The sequence below is a fragment of the Spodoptera frugiperda genome, chromosome 10, assembly GCF_023101765.2.
Source record: "Spodoptera frugiperda isolate SF20-4 chromosome 10, AGI-APGP_CSIRO_Sfru_2.0, whole genome shotgun sequence".
Taxonomy (NCBI): Eukaryota; Metazoa; Arthropoda; class Insecta; order Lepidoptera; family Noctuidae; genus Spodoptera; species Spodoptera frugiperda.
In genome coordinates, this window is record NC_064221.1 from 1,497,269 (window position 1) to 1,516,752 (window position 19,484).

At 39.1% G+C, this 19,484-nt stretch overlaps 1 protein-coding gene across 1 annotated transcript in view; it reads right to left on the reverse strand.

Moving 5' to 3' along the window:
- Positions 1 to 19,484, reverse strand: part of LOC118277477 (neuropilin and tolloid-like protein 2) — a 223,068-nt gene that overhangs the window by 11,746 nt on the left and 191,838 nt on the right. Inside the window, exons 4-7 of the mRNA XM_035596295.2 lie at positions 6,235 to 6,672; positions 1,539 to 1,627; positions 933 to 1,104; positions 99 to 244 (exon numbers count right to left, since the gene is read on the reverse strand). Coding sequence (XP_035452188.2) covers positions 99 to 244; positions 933 to 1,104; positions 1,539 to 1,627; positions 6,235 to 6,672 — 845 coding nt within the window. The remainder of the gene's footprint in view (positions 1 to 98; positions 245 to 932; positions 1,105 to 1,538; positions 1,628 to 6,234; positions 6,673 to 19,484) is intronic.

Below are 19,484 nucleotides of genomic sequence, written 5' to 3' on the forward strand. Positions count from 1 at the left end.
TCCCATAAAAAATTTTTTCAGTCGCCATATTCGCTTTTCTTTATATACTTTTCCACTGACTAATGACACTGTAATTAATAAATCTTTCTATTACTTACCTTCATATTTTCTGGTACGACAATCTTCCAAAGCACATCCAACGCCTGGTTGGAGTTACTGGTGCACAGTGGGTCAATTTGCTTCGTGTCTATCACACCGAACTTGTCCTCGTCAAACGTCGTGTAGCACTCTTCTGGTATGTGGTCTGTTGGCAGAAGAAAGAAGATTATCTTCTTTATGGCAAAGATGGGTTATAATAAATGAGGATTTTGTTTCAAAAGAATCATTATTTTAATGTTTTTCATCATAATCAAGATTATTAGCTAAGGAACAGGAATGGATGTTTTTGAAGTTACACTTCTTTTGAGGGAGAAACTCATCAAAATAATTTTCCCGCCTTGGGCGACGCGACAGGGAGTGTCAGACTCTATTTGAGTAAAAACCACCCCGTTCTTACTTCTGCTATTTGATCCGGAGCTCCGGTAAACACGCTAGGTAGTCCGCAGCTCCGGATTGGCATTAGTCTTAGTGTATCCTTCCATATTACAGGATGGAAACATATTATGTTATTTGGGCAATTTAATTATGAACTTCGTAATAACATGAAGGGTAGATTTATGTGTAGGTATAGAAGTTGCTTTGCCAGCTGTGACTTTATTTCCTAATCAAACAATTATGGAATTCCTAATATTAATGGTATGATTAGCGAAAAAATCTTCCTATGGATAAGGTAAGGTATGTTACAAGGTATTAAAGGTAAGAACAGGCATGAACGACATCAGTATTGTTCTACATATAAACAAGATTTCTTCGATTTCTTAATACATTAAAAGAAAAAAATGGAAAACTATGGACTCAATTCGAGGAAATATATAGCTATATTTCATACTCACGGCTCGGTCCATCCTTGAATTCGATGTTTATCTTAAACCCCTCGTATTCTATCGTGTCGTCTGAGTGGAACTTCAGCCAGACGTTGGGTCCTTTCGTCTTCAGTGTCCTTGGAAAGGCTTGGCCACAAAACCGGCCCATGAGGTCTGCGTAACCGTAGTAGCCGTCTCGAATCTGGTGTAAGAAAGAGATAGAAGTCAATGAAAGTCAAAACTGATTTTTGTGATACCGTTAAACGGGTGAATAGAATTCAAAAAGAACTCAATATTTATTCACTCCTCTTCTGTATCCGTTCACCCTTCGAATTCTATTCACCCCGTTTTACTGATTGGTTTGCTCGTGGAGTTCACTGTAGTAGGGTGCCTCAAATAAAATAAAGAATTAAATGGTCCTGACTGTTTTCATTATCTATATCCAAAATAATAGTTTAAGCTAAATCATTTAGGTACACGCTATTATGCTTACAGGAACCTTGATGATTCGAAGGACTGATGGTACTTTGATATTATTTACTTATTTATAACTTGCTGTGCCCGACAGGGTCCATAATTCTGACCTAATATTGTACATTTTGGATGCATTAAATACTTGAATACTTAAATACTTACCTCCAGATAGTCATAAGCACACTCCGGATGATACTCTATACGGAATACATCGACAAACGTCAGCTGTATCACCATGTCTGTCGTTGTGGCTGAAAACATATACAATTCATTAAAATAAACATTATACTTAGTTGTCGTGAAAAATGAAGTAATCACGATTTGGTTAATCTTAATATTATTTCTATACCTAAGTGTTACCGGAGTGAAGAACCAGTAAAAAGAGGCGTGAAACAACGCTTGCAATGTGTTACGTTGTGTGAGTGAGGTTAAATAGGTAGGCAGGCCCACAAATCTTCCCTATATCTCCAACCCTCAAATTTGTAACCCCAAAAGCCGTCAACGCATTTATAACATCTGTGGTGTTGCTGTTATAAAAAGTTCCCTAATAAAGCTAGCGGGCTTTCTGCCCAACAGTTGTTGACTGTGGTGTGCTATCTATGTTTATTCGCATGTATTTGTAACACAATATTCCAATCTAATAATATTTATATGCCAATAATAACATAATTTATCGGGCTATTGTTAGTGAGAGCTATAAAAACATATATTTATGGAATTGAGATAATCTTATCTTAATAAATCTATTTCTATCGATATTGTGTAGGAATATTATCCATGAGATTTTCTTGGGAGCTAAATATAATAATAATAAGGGCCTGATACAGAAGGCAGTTCTCTTAGAAAAGGCACGCATTGTGAGGAGGTTTCTGTCTCTCGAGCCCTAACCACCGGTAGCTTAGACCATGCTCTTGGCACTGGTCAGTTTCTGTCTAACATTGGGGCTTCGCCTTCCAGCGCGTCGCCCTCTCAAAGAGTCATCAGACCACCACAGATGGGGCCCAGTAGGGAACTTGGAACTACTTAGCGGGTTTCCAAGGCTCTGGCTCGAAAAGCAGGAAAGGAAACAGGGTGGTTATTAGTCAGTAAAAGTCAAGTCCCTCTTGCTTCGCCCATAGCGAGAGAAGTCATTGGATGATTTTCTCCCCTCAAAAAAGCGAGTGTCTAACATCTATAACTTATACAACTCTACCACTTCACGTAATAAGGGCCAGTATACAACATAATTATGTCTATATAAGTATATACAACGGTAACACATCAAGTCATACAAAACCAATTTATCATGTTCTCGCTTTGTACGACCCTACCGCACATTCAGCGGTCAGTTTATACTGGTCAGTATAGCTTTATAAACCTACAAGTATACTAAAAATACGACGCCTTCCTTTCCTTTACCGCGTACCATGATCCATGGGTTTAACACTGTCACACCCAAGTACATGTGGTCCGTGGTGAGTGACGTACTAAGCCCCATAAAGACGATACGTTTTATGTCGGTTTAAACTCTTAACCATCATTTTGTATAATATACAGACTTGAGCATGTTAACTGACTAATTTTGTTGATATACTGTATGGAGAAACCTCTTATGACTTAATTTAAACCACATATTTGTTATCATCTTGGCTTGGCTGGCCAAAAAGTGCATTATTTTATTTGTGCTAATATGACTTTACAAATAAGGCTTAATTTTTTTTTACATTTCATGAGTCGACGTTTGGCCACTATCTCACCTGATGGTAAGTGATGATGCGGTCTATGATGGAGCGCGTCTGGCCATAAGCAACCTATTCACCCATCAGGAAACACAGACTCCGGCAAGGAGTGCCGAATAACTGCCGCGCCGCATGTCCGTAACATTCCTCGACAACCTACAACATTACTGCTCTTCTGTGGTCAAGATACAAGGAGCTCTTCACATAGAAATTAATACTTGATTGATTGAATTATTTATTTTGTTTGGAAATTTTTTTTTTAATTTTCAGTTTTCGTTGAAATATTTAGTTGTATTATGCTTCTGTGAACGAGTACTACTTGTAGTTTCATTTAAGTCATATGAGTGATCTCCATACTGTACATAAATGTATTATACATACTCTTGAGACGTACTAAATTAATTATGATGTTTTTCGGCTTACTCACGTAACTGTTTGACATCTAAAGGATCATTATTTATATACACGTTTATATATATAATAAAAGTTACTACGACTGTAAAATAAGTATATTAGACTGGATTAAATTACTTACCTACGAGGAAACGGAGACGCTTCTGGAACACGTTGAGTAGCCATAACATATAACATATACATTATACATAAAATACCATAACAAAAAACCAAACACACCATGCTACACCATACATTTCATTACACACAAGACTGACACACACCACTTCATATCACATCACTAACATCATAACACCAGATCACCCCTACACTACACTACACCACACCACACCACACCTCACCACACTACACTACACCACACTACATTACACTACACCACACCACACCATAATACATCACACACCTTACAATACCGCTCATCACGCCATACATAGCACAAGCATTGACTGGAAACATGTTTGGATTTACTGAGTGAATTGAATTAAACTGCAACTTTATAAATATATTTTAAAATTTCTTAAGATTATCTATATTATAACAAAAATAAAAATAATAATAAACGTACTTACATTGCATATTTACCCTAAGGTATCAGTACACTATAGTATTAACTGTGTTAGTATTATGTGTACGACAATGATGTAAAAAGAGCGGAGTCTCCTAATACAGGCATTGTTTGCTTAAATGGGGGCTCCAAACACGTTAACATGTAATGTATTTCTTTATTTACACAATAAACTATTTTGTATTTTGTATTTGTATTTGTATTGTATTATTCATAAGCACTCCGCGATACACGACTTAGCTTCAAACTAGTAGTAGAGTATACTCAAAAACATAGTAATTAATTAATCGAAGCAAGCAGATTGCTTATTCTTACCGAAAATTCTCAGTGGCAATGTAGAACCTTAACAATTATCTAAATTGAATTCCAATGTGCCAAAGTCAAAGTTGAAGTGAAAATAATTTATTTAAAATACCGGGAATACACCTTTGAAAGTCAAAGCAAATATTGCAATATAGAAAAACAAAATGTCTGTCTGTCGGTCAGTCCTCTAGTGAAGCTTTTTACTCGTTTCAAAGTGTAGATTCCTATGAAGAAGAACGAGCAAGAAACTCCATAGGTTACTCTTTTTCAATCAGGTTCACAATACAATTCTTGGTTACATTGTTTCGTTGGTTCAATTATGTGAGAACAATGTAACACCAATATCCAGTCAAAGAGATCGAAAAAGACACCCTTACATATGATATCCCATTCCTCATCTAACTATGAGCAGAACAGTTTCGTTGTGCGTGCAAGCAGAAATTTTGACAATATTTGCAAAGAATTCGACCTCGATCCATTTGCTACTCGTGTGAATTCGGTTAAAAAGTGCCAAGTTAGCTAGCAGCAATAAAATAATTAGTTTCTTTTTTTCTCTCTTTGCTCGAATCATATTGTCTGCAGGGTACTGCATTTTCATATCTTTATATAACACATATACATACACAACCTTATGCCTGTCTCCTATGGGGGCAGAAACAATGGAACGCCAATCTTTATAAAATCTTTTTAAATTGACATAGTACTCACACGCGTGACGACTTGATCAGAGTTCAGGCTGAACGATACCTGTGCTCATTGTTATTTTTATTTGTTTTTTATTAGCTGTAAGTCCTCCATTAATAAAATTATAAATAAATTGTAGATTTTTCTTGGAATAGTGACTGCTTTAGCAAGGGTTTTGAAGTTAGGTTCTTTGAATACTACAGTACAGAGTATTACACACACACAAACACAACGTCACGCCTTTTATCCCCGAAGGTGTAAGCAGAGGTGCACATTATGGTACGTAATGCCGCTATACAATGTACACCCACTTTTCACCATTTGTGTTATAAGTCCCATGTAATAGGAGGTGAGCCTATTGCCATATACTGGTCACAATTCCAGACTCCGTGCTACTACCGAGAAATTTTCGAAAATCCGAAAAAGCCCAGTAATACTTTGCCCGACCCGGGAATCGAATCCGGGACCCCTTGTACGGCAGTCGCACTCGCGACCATTCAACCAAAGAGGTAGTCGTAGTAGTTGTTACATCACTAATTTAGTATCATTCGTTCATGTCATTACCCCGTCACTATGGTCTGAGGTCAACGACCACTGTCGTTCTTGTGTGTGGCGAGTGCAGTCGCACCTACTTATATACTAATATAATTAACATTGTAATATAATGTAAAATACAAGTCATCTCACATCAAGTCGTTTAATTTAATAAACACAACAACAATACAGTAGTGAATACGGTATTATTGAGATTAATTCTAAGAACGAAACCTCAATAGCAAGTCTGAATCGACTATGAAAAGACACTCGAGATCCCTTGCTCAGTATAGTACCTAATACACGCGACGGTATTCAATAGTGATGAATAGTCGGAAAATAATACAGCGTAGGAATTAGTAAGTTTTGTTGCAGATGATCGAGTATGACTGGCAGATTTCGTCACAAATCCTACATCGCACAATACAATAATATGCGAATAAACATAGATAGAAAGTAAATTCGTGCTGAAGCATGGCTCTTTTACTCTTAACTTTACTCACTGTTATCTAAAATTTAATTTAAGTGTAGTTAAAAGTCCTATATGTTACTTGCTTATCAATAAAACTAGACAACTAAAAATTAAGTTGATGGACTAAATCAAATGTGTTATATTTGAAATAAATAACTTGATACTTACCATTAATCTTAGTGACGCAATCAGAATTATTATAATAATAATTATTCCCACTATTCTTAGGATGGGGATGTGTTATAAACTTCTCCTTATCATCGTAGCTAAAGGATGCACACCGAGGATCCTTGTCATACCTCTTCACTCTCCTCAGTTCTTTAGTCACATCAAAATTCCTCATTTTCGAATTAGCATTCATTCTTTGTACATTACTTCTATGTATATCTAAATTTCTCATTTGTATTTCATTTCCTTTATAATTGTTATTGTTATTATTACTAGTCTTAACTTCATCTACCGTTTCGATGTAGTTTATATATTTTCTTTCGAAATTATTGGTCCATTTGCTCCGTACATCTATGTCATAATTTGACAGGCTCAGTTTGCTTTGCGGCCGGTTGTCATGATCAGCTCGTTCCGAAATCAGGCCGGCGGTGGAGCAAACTGAAACAAGAGAGAAATCTTCATTAGTTTTTTTCAACGTCACGCCTTTTATCCAAAGAAAATCACAGTGTAGAGCGATGTTTAAAAAAATAATTAGTTGTTTTGTAGACACGGTGGTAGCGCCACTGTCGAAAATAGGGTCTTGGTTTTAAAAAGATTGATAAAATGTTGAAAATAGAAGAATAGTTTGGACAGTGGCTGGGCAACCGGTTTCTTCGATAGGTATCAGAGGGCTTAGTACGAGTTTGTTTTACGTTTAACGAGATCGAAATGAGAGGGTGTTCTGCGGTCTGATTGGTTGGTTCATTTAGCGCTGGCCAATCAGAGCGCCGAAAGCGCTCTCGTTTCGTTTTCGTTAAACATAAGCAAATTCGTACTAAGAATACAGTATATATTAGGGTGTAGGTATTTCTAAATTTAACGAATAACATTTTTCGTAAGTATTTAGGTACCAAAATAACTGTATTAATATAGTTTTTCCTTAGGATATTTTGATTAGACCAAAAATACTTTTTCTATTTGAAACTAGAACCACGTAGGTGTCCTCTTTTCACTGAGGGCGTAGGCAGGGCTTACCGTTTACTGTACACGCAGTACTTAACACTTGGTTTTATTAATAGAAAATATGTAGGTTTACTTATTATTAGTTTGTGAGTTCTATTATTAGTTGTTATAAGTGTTACCAGAGTTCAAAAGGGATTGTGACACTTTAGTGTCTTTTTGGAGTTTGTTTTTAAAGTTAGAAAATGCTCAACTCATATATTTTTTCTAAAAAAGAAGTAAGTACAATATTTATAAAATAAAATATTGCACTAAACGAAATTTTATTATTCGTGGTTATAAATATACTTCCTCTTTGGTCGAGCGGTCGCAAGTGCGACTGTCTAGCAAGGGGTCTCGGGTTGGATTCCCGGGCCGGCAAAGTATTGCTGGGCTATTTTCGGTTTTTCGAAAATTTATCAGTAGCACTGAGTCTAGAATTGTGCCCAGTATATGGCCATAGGCTCAAGAGGTGAGCCTATACTACATGGGAATTATAACACAAATAATGAAAAGTGGGTGTACATTGTACAGTGGTATTACGTGCCGTAATGTACACCTTTGGAGATAAAAAGTCGTTACAATACAACGATAAATATAATATCCCCAAAACAGAAACTTCGAAGGTAACATATGACTTTATATACAAAAGTCACTATTTTCGAGACCAACGACCAAATAAATTGTGTTTATACAAAATATAAAATTTGTTGAATCATGTAGGAAATTGAGGATAAAGATTTTAACCCTACATAATCCGAACATATATTGTGATTGACTTACAAAGGGTCACATAGGCCCTTGAGATTATTCTGAGCATATAAAGGGTTGATCAATTCATCCCTTGATATATAAAATTCAAAAGTATATTTGCATAAGATGACGGAGATAGAGTATTAAACACAACATAACTCATATCGTCACGCCTTTTATTTCCGAAGAGGTAGGCAGAGGTGCACATTACGGCACGTAATGCCGCTATACAATGTACACCCACTTTTCACCATTTGTGTTATAAGTCCCATGTAATAGGGGGTGAGTCTATTGCTATATACTAGGCACAATTCCAGACTCCGTGCTACTACTGTATGCGAAAAGCCGAAAACAGACACATTGTAATGTTATGCTATTTAATTCTTGAAGGGGTTGACTGCACGGTTGTTGTTGTGGCTGGGCAACGGCTAATAATAACTTTTTTCGGGTAATATTCTACCTGAAAACCGCATCAAAATCGGTTCAACCAAATGTGAGATAATCGTGCACAAATATAAGTATACATATTATATTATAGGTCATATCGAAAACCTCCGATTTTTGAAATCGGTTAAAAAGTATAGAAGAATTTACCAATCTGGTTTACATATCACAGCCAGACTAGACGTGTTTACAGACCAACTCATTAATTCAATATGGCCGCGATATATTACACCAGACACATCGTAAAGTTTTCAAAAAGATTGAATTTTCTAACCAGACGAATGTGCGATTATCAGATTTGATTTATTGGCATGACGTGTGATCTTCTGATATGCCAATGTGGCATTTTTGACTTTGAAAATAAAGTTTAAATTGGTAACTTATTTGTTTTGAAGTTTTAATAGAATGTGGGGTCTGGGATTACATACATACATAACCTCACGCCTGTCTCTCATGGGGGTAGGTAGAGACAATGAAACGCCAATTGCTGCGAATCTTTAATGCATCTTTCTGATTATATCTGTACTTGTTTACAAGTTTGCTTTGTCGTTTAAAGTAATCGAAACAAGAGCGCGTTCGGCGCGTAAGGCAACGTAAATAGTGTGGTATACTTTTTTTATGGAAACGGACTACCTAGCGGGTTTACCGGGGCTCCGGCTCGAATAGCAGGAGTAGGAACGGGGTGGTTTTTAGTTAGTAAGAGTCTGACACTCCCTCTCGCCTCACCTAAGGCGGGAGAAATCATTGGATGATATTTCCCCCTCAAAAAGGGGGCAAACAAGCAGACTAGTCACCTGATGTAACTGATAAGCAGGTCTTTAAAAAAGGAGTACGCTCTTTTCTTAAAGGTTTGAAGGTCGTATATACTACAAATATACAGCATTTTCTTAGTTCATAAAATCCAAAAAATATATGTATATATAAAGCAAAATATAATACTCCACAGCGTTATCCAGCACAATATTAAAAAGCGTAAATTGAATTTTAAATGAAAAATGCATTCGGAAATCTTTCGTTTAGCTAGTACGAACGAGTACACGGGGAGAAATGTGAATTTATTTGGTAGACGGAGTGCAGAAATAATACCATCCTGTATTATTATTTAAACATTCATCCTGTTCGCAGGATCCAGAATTAACTTTTACTACTGCAAGCAGACATTTGAATTTAAATTTTAAAAGAACGTGCTTAAAGTTGGTTTTTGTTTTTTTTCTGTGGTTGTAAGGAATGTAACAAAATTTTGGAATCTTAGCAGGTATATAGTGGTTATTTTTGACATTAAATTGTATGTTATGTAGAAAGAGGTTTTTAATTATCAGCCTTATTGGCATTTAAAGTACCTTACTAAAATAAAAGAATGTATTATTTCTAAGCGACTAACGTAAGCTTGTAGGTTAATGGTAAAAAATAATATTATTTGGTGTAAAAAACCAGATTACAAAATAAATCTTATTACCTAAAAACAAAGTCTAAATATTGCATAATTACACTATTGCATAATAGCCAACAATTATTGTATAACTATTTAGGCTTTTTTTTTTTTTTTTTTTTTTTGAGGGGGAAAATCATCCAATGACTTTTCTCGCCTTGGGCGAGGCGAGAGGGGGTGTCAGACTCTTACTGACTAAAAACCACCCCGTTCCTTCTCCTGCCTTTCGAGCCGGAGCCCCGGTAAACCCGCTAGGTTGTCCGCAGCTCCGGATTAGGCATCAGCCCTATTGGGCCCCATCTGTGGTGGTCTGATGGCTCTTTGAGGCGCGCGCGGAACGCGACGCGCCGCACGCACGGGTCTGGTTCTGGTCGGGCGGCGAACTACCCTTGCTCGCCGTCCGCAGGCCCGCACTTACGGTGGCCGGAGATCGTCACGCGATCCCCGACGCCCGGAGTGTCTCTCGCGACGGCTGGGGCGTGAGGAGGTTCGTTCTCTCACGCGCCCCGCCTCCTCCTTAGCTAGCATGACTGCTTCGCAGAAGGAGGAGACGGCATCCCAGTCCCCCTCGCTCCGCACCATGGCTTGTACCAATGCCGGACGCGAGAGGTCGCCGTCGCCGACTACATCCCTGAGGACACGGCGGTGCTCAGCCCATGCAGGGCACAGCGCCACCGTATGTTCCACTGTGTCCTCAGGACGATCCTCGCAGTGATGACACCCGGGCGTTTCCTCCCGCCCAATCAGAAACAGGAACCTACCGAAACTTCCATGCCCGGTAAGCACCTGCGTCAGGCGGTAGGTGAGGACGCCGTGGCGTCTCTCAAGCCACTCCTCAAAGAGGGGACTTATCGCTGCAATGACAGCGAGCCCAGCCCTCGGTTGCGACAGTCGTTGCTGCCATTCCGCCATGAGATCGCGCCGGAGCTCGTCCCGCCACGCACTAATCTGGCGCGGCAGTGGAGTTTCGCCCCGGCGACGCGCGTCGGCGCGCAAACAGAAGACGCGCGCAAGCACTTTCGCCTCCAAATCCCACGGCGGTAATCCGGCAAGGAGGTTCGCCGCCTCTCCGGAGATCGTGCGATATCCGCGGATCACCCGGATGGCCATGACCCTCTGGGACGTGAGCAGCGCCCGAGCTGGCCGCCGCATCAGGTTCGGCGCCCACACAGGGGCGCCGTAGAGGGCCATGGACCGCACGATCCCCGCGTACAACCTCCGGCAGGAGGCATTTGGCCCCCCGAGGTTGGGCAGGAGCCGCTTAAGCGCAGCCCCCGTCCGTTCCAACTTAGGAGCCAAACGTCGGAAGTGCTCCACGAAGTTCCATCGACTGTCGAGGACGAGTCCTAGGTACTTCATCGTCGTCTCGACGCCGACGGTAACCCCTCCTGCCGTTATTTGGGACCCATCCGGAGGTGGCGCGTTCCCGCGGCCATGAAAGCACATGGCCTCGGATTTGTGGAGCGCCACCTCGAGTCCCAATTGCCGGATCCTTGCAACGACTGTCGCAACCGCTCTCGCCATTAAATTGGCCGCCGCCTGGTGCGACCTCCCGTGCGCCAGCACCAGTGTGTCGTCGGCGTAACAGACTACACTGACGCCGTTTGGGAGGTCGGTGCGCAGCACCCAGTCGTAACCGATGTTCCACAGGAGCGGCCCTAAAACCGAACCCTGTGGAACACCGCGCGACATCTCTCGCCGATTCCATTCACCTTGGTGACCGGGGTACCTGACGAACCTATCCGTCAGGTAGGCCTCGATAACACGACGGAGATAGGTAGGCACCCGGTGGTACCGGAGTGCCTCCAGAATGCAGCTCCAGGGTAGGGAATTGAATGCGTTGGCGATGTCCAGAGACACCGCCACTACGACCTTACCCCTGGACACTGCAGTCCCCGTCGTGAGGTCTCTTACGCGCATGATGGCGTCCACCGTGGAGCGCCCTCTACGGAAGCCGAACTGGCCGTCCGCGAGGTCCGGCCCAAATCCAGACAAGTGCGCGACGAGGCGGTTCGAAATTATCCTTTCGAAGACTTTTCCCACCTCGTCGAGCAGCACAATGGGCCGGTACGCGGACGGAGAGTCCGCAGGGCGCCCCGGCTTCTTCACGAGGACCAGATTTCCCGTCTTCCACTGAAGCGGGAACTGGCCCCTCTCCAAGCATGCGCTGTAGAGACCTATTAATCGAGGCCCGAGAGCCTCCGAGGCCAGGACCCACGCCTTGCCATGCAGGCCATCGGGTCCTGGGGCGGTGTTCTTGGCGCCCATCCGGCGCACCGCCGCTCTCATTTCTGCCTCGGTCACCTCCGGAACGATGTCGTCGTCGTCGTCACTGTAGCCCGCATTAGGCACCGCAGGGGGCGGAGTCATGGATGGAGGGGTGAAGCCCCTCCATAGTCGAGGGAACAAGGCGCCGACCACCTCTTCCACGATCTCGGGCCGGAGACTCTGAGTCAGCGGGGAGCCCAGGTGCGGAGCTTATCGCGCACCATCCGATAGGGGCGCCCCCATGGATCTCTGTTCAGAGTCTCCAGCATCTCCCGGCGAGCTTCCTCTTTAGCCCGCCAGATCTCCGCTTTAAGGGCGGCCTTTGCCGCCTTGTACCCCTCGTACAACTCCGCCTCTCTTACCTCCGCGTCTGGAAACTATTTAGGCTAATATAAATAATTATGTATCGATTTCGACCACCTATTAATGATATGACAAACATTGGTCAATTAACGCAAAACAACACTCCTATAATATTAATTTTAGTATGATTATACAACAAACATAGTAACAAACACTTTTAACAAGAAACAACATAATATTACTCTATACGTGAATATATAACAAAGAACACTAATAAATAAAATTTTTGTTTAATATTGAATTAACCGATTTTTCCTATATGCATAATATGAAAATTCATACACCAAAAAATATTTTTTTCAATTATTGTTTGTCTGTTTGTTCTAGCTAATCTCTGAAATGGCTGACACGATTCTGACAGGACTTTCATTGACAGGTAACTGATGTCCTAAGGACTAACTTATGCTATTAAGAACTACAACAGGCTACTTTTACTTTAGGAAAAATTCAAACACCCATTTTCTGCATTTGGCCACCAACCCGCTTTCTGCCAGAATTCTTTCAGAAGTCATTATTCTATGCGGACGAAGTCGCAGGCAACAGTAAGTATAAAATAAAACAGAGCGTAAAGGCTTGTAATAAATAAAGGTAATACAAGCTTATGAGCTGAGATCTCACTGAAATTACATTCCTAGGTCATTAGGTTTTATCATATAGTCTATACAATGTGATAGGGGTGGGACTTCTAACCCGTTAAGGCTGAGTACTACATCTAATTTTATCGACAAAAAACATGATATGGGGGTTGAACCCCTAATTGAAAATATCGAAAAATAGTGATTTTTTCGGTAAAAATAGTTCACAAATGATTTTTTTTCTCACCAAAACATTATCAAACATATGAAAAAAGTAATGAATTAGTTAGCCAAGGTTATTAGATACCGTTTGTCGTTTTTTTCTACGACGCGTACAACCTTTGATATCAAAAAAGTAAAAAAAATATTAAAATAGCCATAATTTTTAGGGGAAGGGATTCGACCCCTTCGACCCCCGACTTTTGTCGATAAAATTAGATGTAGAACTCAGTCTTAACGGGTTAGAAGTCTCACTCCTATCACAATAGTTGTATATCTAGTTGTAGTCGACGGATTTTAGTATATAAAGCTCATGAACTAAGGCACTGGTAGAGGTTAGTTAATTAGGCTCTATTATCACACTACCTTAGTAAAAGAGCGGTTTCAATTTATTTATAGGGAATATTTAGGGTTTAGATATTCGAAATCCATTTTAAACATTGCCAGGTGCGTTCACTAACATACACATGACACCCAGACCCAGAACAACAATCGATGAACCACACAAAGAGTTATTTCGTGCGGGAATTGAACCTGCGACACGCGAACGAAATTGCTGGCAACAGCTAGTTGTACATAATATATCATATGCGAGAACCTAGTGTTTTCTGTTCCGTGACGAGAACAATGCAGGGACTCGCAACACAAATGATAAAATGCAATTAAAGCATTAATTGCTGAAAGAAAACTGTTGAAGGCAAATCCTCCGTTAAGCGTCGGTCACCGGTATCCGACGTGACGGTTAATGTATTAAGGGTCTAATTTCTCAACACTACATACATATATAACTTCACGCCTGTCTCCCATGTTTCCATTTCTTAACATTCGTCTTACAAAAAACATAACCACATTAAAAATTCAAGACTTCAGAAGTTACACAACTGTAACGATGATGAATAATTAAAATAAACTGAAATTTAATAAGAAAGACAAGAGTTTCAAACAAAGTTACGAGTACCAGTCCAATGGTTCAATGGCAAAGGATTTTAACCCTTAAAGTTATGTAATTAAAGGAGGAAACGATTTGTTATATATTAAAATTTATTTATAATATACCTATTAATAAATTGTAATTTTGTAAAACAATCGTGTTTGAGAAGTCAACGTGTAACATTTTTGATGTAATTAATACCTATTTATTAGGTAGTTGTTTGTGTAATTGGATTCTGAATTTAATTTTGGTATTGTACAAGTTTTTTTTTTAATATAAGTTACGGGTTATTCTCACACAGAGGTGCACATATACTTATACTTATGACACATACTTATTATACTTCTTTTGTTTAATCGTATTTTTTAAACTGTTCCACCCTTTAATTTTCCTGTGTAATGTGCGTTTAAAAACTCTAAACTTACAATTTCACATGCACATGGCACCCAAAACAACAATTTGTGGATCACACAAACAGTTACTCCGTGCGGGAATCGAATCCGCTACACGTTGCATGGCCAATTGCTCAGGCACCGCACAAACCGTGCAGTCGATATTATTCAAAATAACAATATTTTTTTAGGAGTCATAAATCCTATATCCCATATTTAGAGCTTAGTTCGTGTATAAAGACTTTTCATAAATCCAAAAACTCTCAATAAAACTTTCCGCAACACGGGAATCGAACCCGAGACCTCTTACTTTGCCATTACACTTACTCACACACTCGACTAACGAGGCATGAATCCACATGACTATATATAATCATGTACAAAACCTCACCCAGAACCGAATAACGGTGATATAACATTCCTGATTAGCCCTAAAACCTGTAATCAGGCTTTCAGATCTGTAATCTCAACGATTATTACAGCCTTATAAGGTTATATAAAGGCTGTACATGTTTCAGGCTCACGTATAAGCCTCGAAATGTTAATGTCGGTTATCCACACTGAAATCGACCGAAACCTCTGAACTCTGAAGACCTTTTCAGGATGGTTATGTGGTAGTTTCGGTTCTAATATAGATGTAGATGTAAGTTAGAATATATTTAAAGTTACATAGAGTTTCTTTTAAATAGTGGATTTGAGTTCGATTCTCGTGTCGGGCAAAGTGTAGGTACCTAGAAAGATTTTTAAACAGTTTTGTTTAGTTTGATTAGAATTTAAGAATTTTTCCCTCTTCCTGGCGACAGATCGATCTGATTTTTGGTCTTTTTATAAGGGGGAAAATCATCTAATGACTTTTCCTGCCTGGGCGAGACAAGAGGGATGTTCCTACTCCTGGTTTTTAAAGCCGGAGCCCCAGTAAAAAAAAAAATACCTTCTACTGCAAGGAACCCATAATTGAATTATTATGAGTTCCATCTAAAGGCTCATATTCATGAGCAGCATTCCGCGACACCCGACACGACTGCTGTGCTAGCATGGCTTAAAACTAGTCGAGTTCGTCGTCAAACAGTTACGTGAGTAAGCCGATGACATAATAATTAATTTAGTATGTCTCACGAAAGTTATAATAAAATCATAGAACTCATAATTTATCGTGAAAAGTAATAAAAGTGTTTGTTATGTATAATCGGAATTTTCATAAATTAATAGTTATTGATCTGTTAAAATCGCAATTTTGCTGATCAAAATAATCAAATTAATTCATTAACCAATTTCATTAATAGAGTTTAACCAATAAAACTAAACCAATTACACCTACAATACTGAAATTAGTGTTATAAAAGCTAAAACAACAAAACATTGAATCTCTAAAACAGCAAATATTTCCTGAAAATTCGATAATTTCCAACGAAAATTTCAGAGCTAAATTCTTTCATCGTAGGTACAATAAATTTTCAAATCCTCTAGGAATGTTAAGATACTGAAGTTACAAATTTTTCAGCGCGGAGCAGTGACAGTTAGTTCAAAATGAGCAATGAATAAATTAGTGTTGACCTCAGGGCGCCTCCCCCGGGATATGTTTCAGTCGCGCTAGGGATGCGACACGCCGGGATTAAACGCGTAATTACGGGATTTTTTTTTTTTACACAGAATTGTTATTTAGTGTAAATGTAAATTAAGTTTGTATTTTTTTTGAAAAGAGGGAATGTTTGTTTGTGTATTTACATGAATTGAATTGTTTAGTTGGGTTAGTAAGCACTGTTTCGATTTGTAAACAAATTATGTAGTTATTGTTATAAATCGTGCCTGAAGAGATCGGGATGAAATTTGGAACTACTTTTTATCAAACAAAAACGCGGCCATAGCCTTTGGCAGACGCTAGTTTTGTGTACATTTAAAATATTGTCTGAATTATACCTGAAATTATAATAAACTACGTTTTTCAATGCGTGAAGTTTTAAATTTGAATTGAAATGTACCCAGTTTTCATTTCATATTTAAAACTAAACTAAATAGTACTCTTTTCTACGGACAAAGGCAGTAAACTTTATGTTAATTGTTGTTCTCCTTGTACCGTATAATATCTTGGTAATGATAGTTTCAGATGCACGACTGCCTCGTTAGTTCATTGTGGCTGCTGGTCAAGAGGTTGCATTTGAATTCCGTATCGGACATTAAGTTACAAGGGATTCTCAATTTGTAAAAAATCTTCAGTAATTGCACGTTGTCTGAATTATGCCAGTTGTATAGCAAAAACTTCAACTCCTTTTATACTGAACTCAGAACATAATTGGTGACACGGTCTGCGGATGTCGGGCAAAAGTAACTCGTCATCCGATCAGAACCAAACTAGAGCGCATCTCAAAGAGCCATCAAGATGTCCACAGATAGGGCCCACTAGGGCTGCTGCCCGAACCCGGAGCTGCGGACTACCTAGGGGTTACCGGGGTTCCAGTTCGAAGAGCAGAAGTAGAAACGGGGTGGTTTTTAGTCAGTAAGAGTCTGACACTCCCTGTCGCTCACCCTGAAGCGGGAGAACTCCTTGAATGATTATTCCACATTAACAAAAAAAGAAAACATAATTGGTGATAAGACTTCTCTTTGTAATTATGTACACTTCTGCCTACCTCCCCGGGGATTGAAAGGCATGACGTTATGCTATAACAGTTTCAACTTAAACAGTGCACTATTAAAGTGCACATTAACATTAGCATAAAAATTATAGCTTCATTAGTATGCGTTTTATATACGGACACACGGACAGACATTTAATATATATTCTGTTTAATTTAAACTGCACTGCAAATTGTTCTTTTATCTCTAGAATATTTCTTGTATTTAATGTAGAAGATGTATGCAATTTCTTATTACTAAGAAAATATATATCTATAGGAATGATAAGTACAAGAAAGAGATAATAAGATGATGAAACGTCGCGCCTTTTATCCCCGAAGAGGTGAGCCTGCACATTACGGCGCGTAATGCTATGTACCGTACAATGTACATCCACTTTTCACCATTTATGTTATATATCCCATGTAATAGACGGTGAGCCTATTGCCATATACTGAGCACAATACCAGACTGTGCTACTACTGAGAAATTTTCGAAAAACAGAAAAAAGACATGAGTTTGTGATATCATGATTTTGCTAAGAAAGAAAGAAAAAAAAAGAAAGAGAGACACAATATCCTATGTGTTTTAATGTCACAAAGGTTATAAAAAGAAATGGTAAGAGTTATGTGATGTACAAAGCATAAGAAAAGAAAAAAAAATACGTTGATCTAATTTTAAAATACGAGGCTATTTTTACTGCGAATCAACTTCCAACATAAAAGAAAAAGGTACAATAGAAAATAGAACATGATTACAAAAGTAAAAATAGTCCGTAATTTTACCGCAACCCTTTCCCATCACTAGTCGGTAGAACATCAAACGTCTCGCCGCTATTCAGGGAACACATCACTACACAGTCTTCGTACTTCCTGCTTATATCATTACCTGCCATGTGGATCACTCAAGACTTTTATATATGTATGTATATACTTAAATATATAACTTATGTCAACGTACATAGAGTTCTGTTTTGAAGAAAGAAAATTGTGACGGTATACAGGAATGTATGTACATAATTATTTATAGTAAATATGTACCTTATGTCAATGTATATAAGGTCTTGCTGAGAAGGAGGAAATTGGCATATTTATTTGAGTTTGATTGCCTCGTTAGCTGGGTAGGAATACTTCTTTAACGAAAGGGTAGGTTGAATTAGTTGAACTCTTTAGTGACAGCAGAACGAATGGAGTTTCTTGCTCGTTCTTCTCCATTCGAAGCTACACTTTGGAACGAGTACCTAGTTTCACTGACGGACAGACTGATAGACTATTGCTTATTTCTTTCTTTGTTGACGTTTCAAAAGTACCTAAGTATATTATGGTTTAATTGGAATAAATGCTTTGACTTTGACTTTGAATACATATAGAATAGAATATAATGCTTTTTTTGAGTGGTGAAAATCATCCAATGACTTTTTCAGCCTTGGCGAGAGGGAGTGTCAGATTCTTTCTGACTAAAATCACCCCGTTCCTACTCCTGTTCTTTGAACCGGAGCCCTGGTAACCCGCTAGGTAGTCCGCAGCTTCGTGCCGGGCAATAGCCTGATAAATGGTGGTCTGAAGGCAGTCCGTAGGTGGTTCACCTCTAAACTAAGAATTGCTTAGAGTTAGGACATACAATAACCACCAATCTGTACAATTAGGTGTCACTTTTAGTTTGATGAAAAGGTAAATGTAGTTAAGTGTAACTTATCTTACCGCTCTTAGATTTTAATTACTCCTAAGGGGTTGCTGGAAATGGGCATACCTCCTTTACTTAAGTATAAATATAAGACATGGTTAATTTCTTATAGATTACCAAGTCACGTATCATAAGTACCCCTTAACCCTCTCCTTACAATCATATCTCTAATCTTAACCCCAACTAGCAATAAAATAACATTGTATATGTGCGTTTATTAGCACGTTTCTCTGAAATTGCTTACGAGATTGTGATGAGATATTATCAATGGAATTAATTAGAGATAATTCTGTGCTGAAGGTGTTTGGAGTTCATTGACCTGTGTATTGGAGAGGGTTGGGTAAAGGTGGGTGTTATTGTGTGAAGATGAAATGTGAAGGGAATGTAGCTATTTATATGGGTATACCACTACCCATTGTGTATATTGTATGTAGTATTGGGATTATTTTATTTATTTTATAAGTCGGTCAACGAGCAGACGGATCACCTGATGGTAAGCAATCGCCGCCGTCCATGCACACCCGAAACACCAGAGGTGTTACAAGTACGTTGCCGGCCTTTTGGGGGTTAGGAATTTAAGGGTTGTTGGGGAATGGGGATTA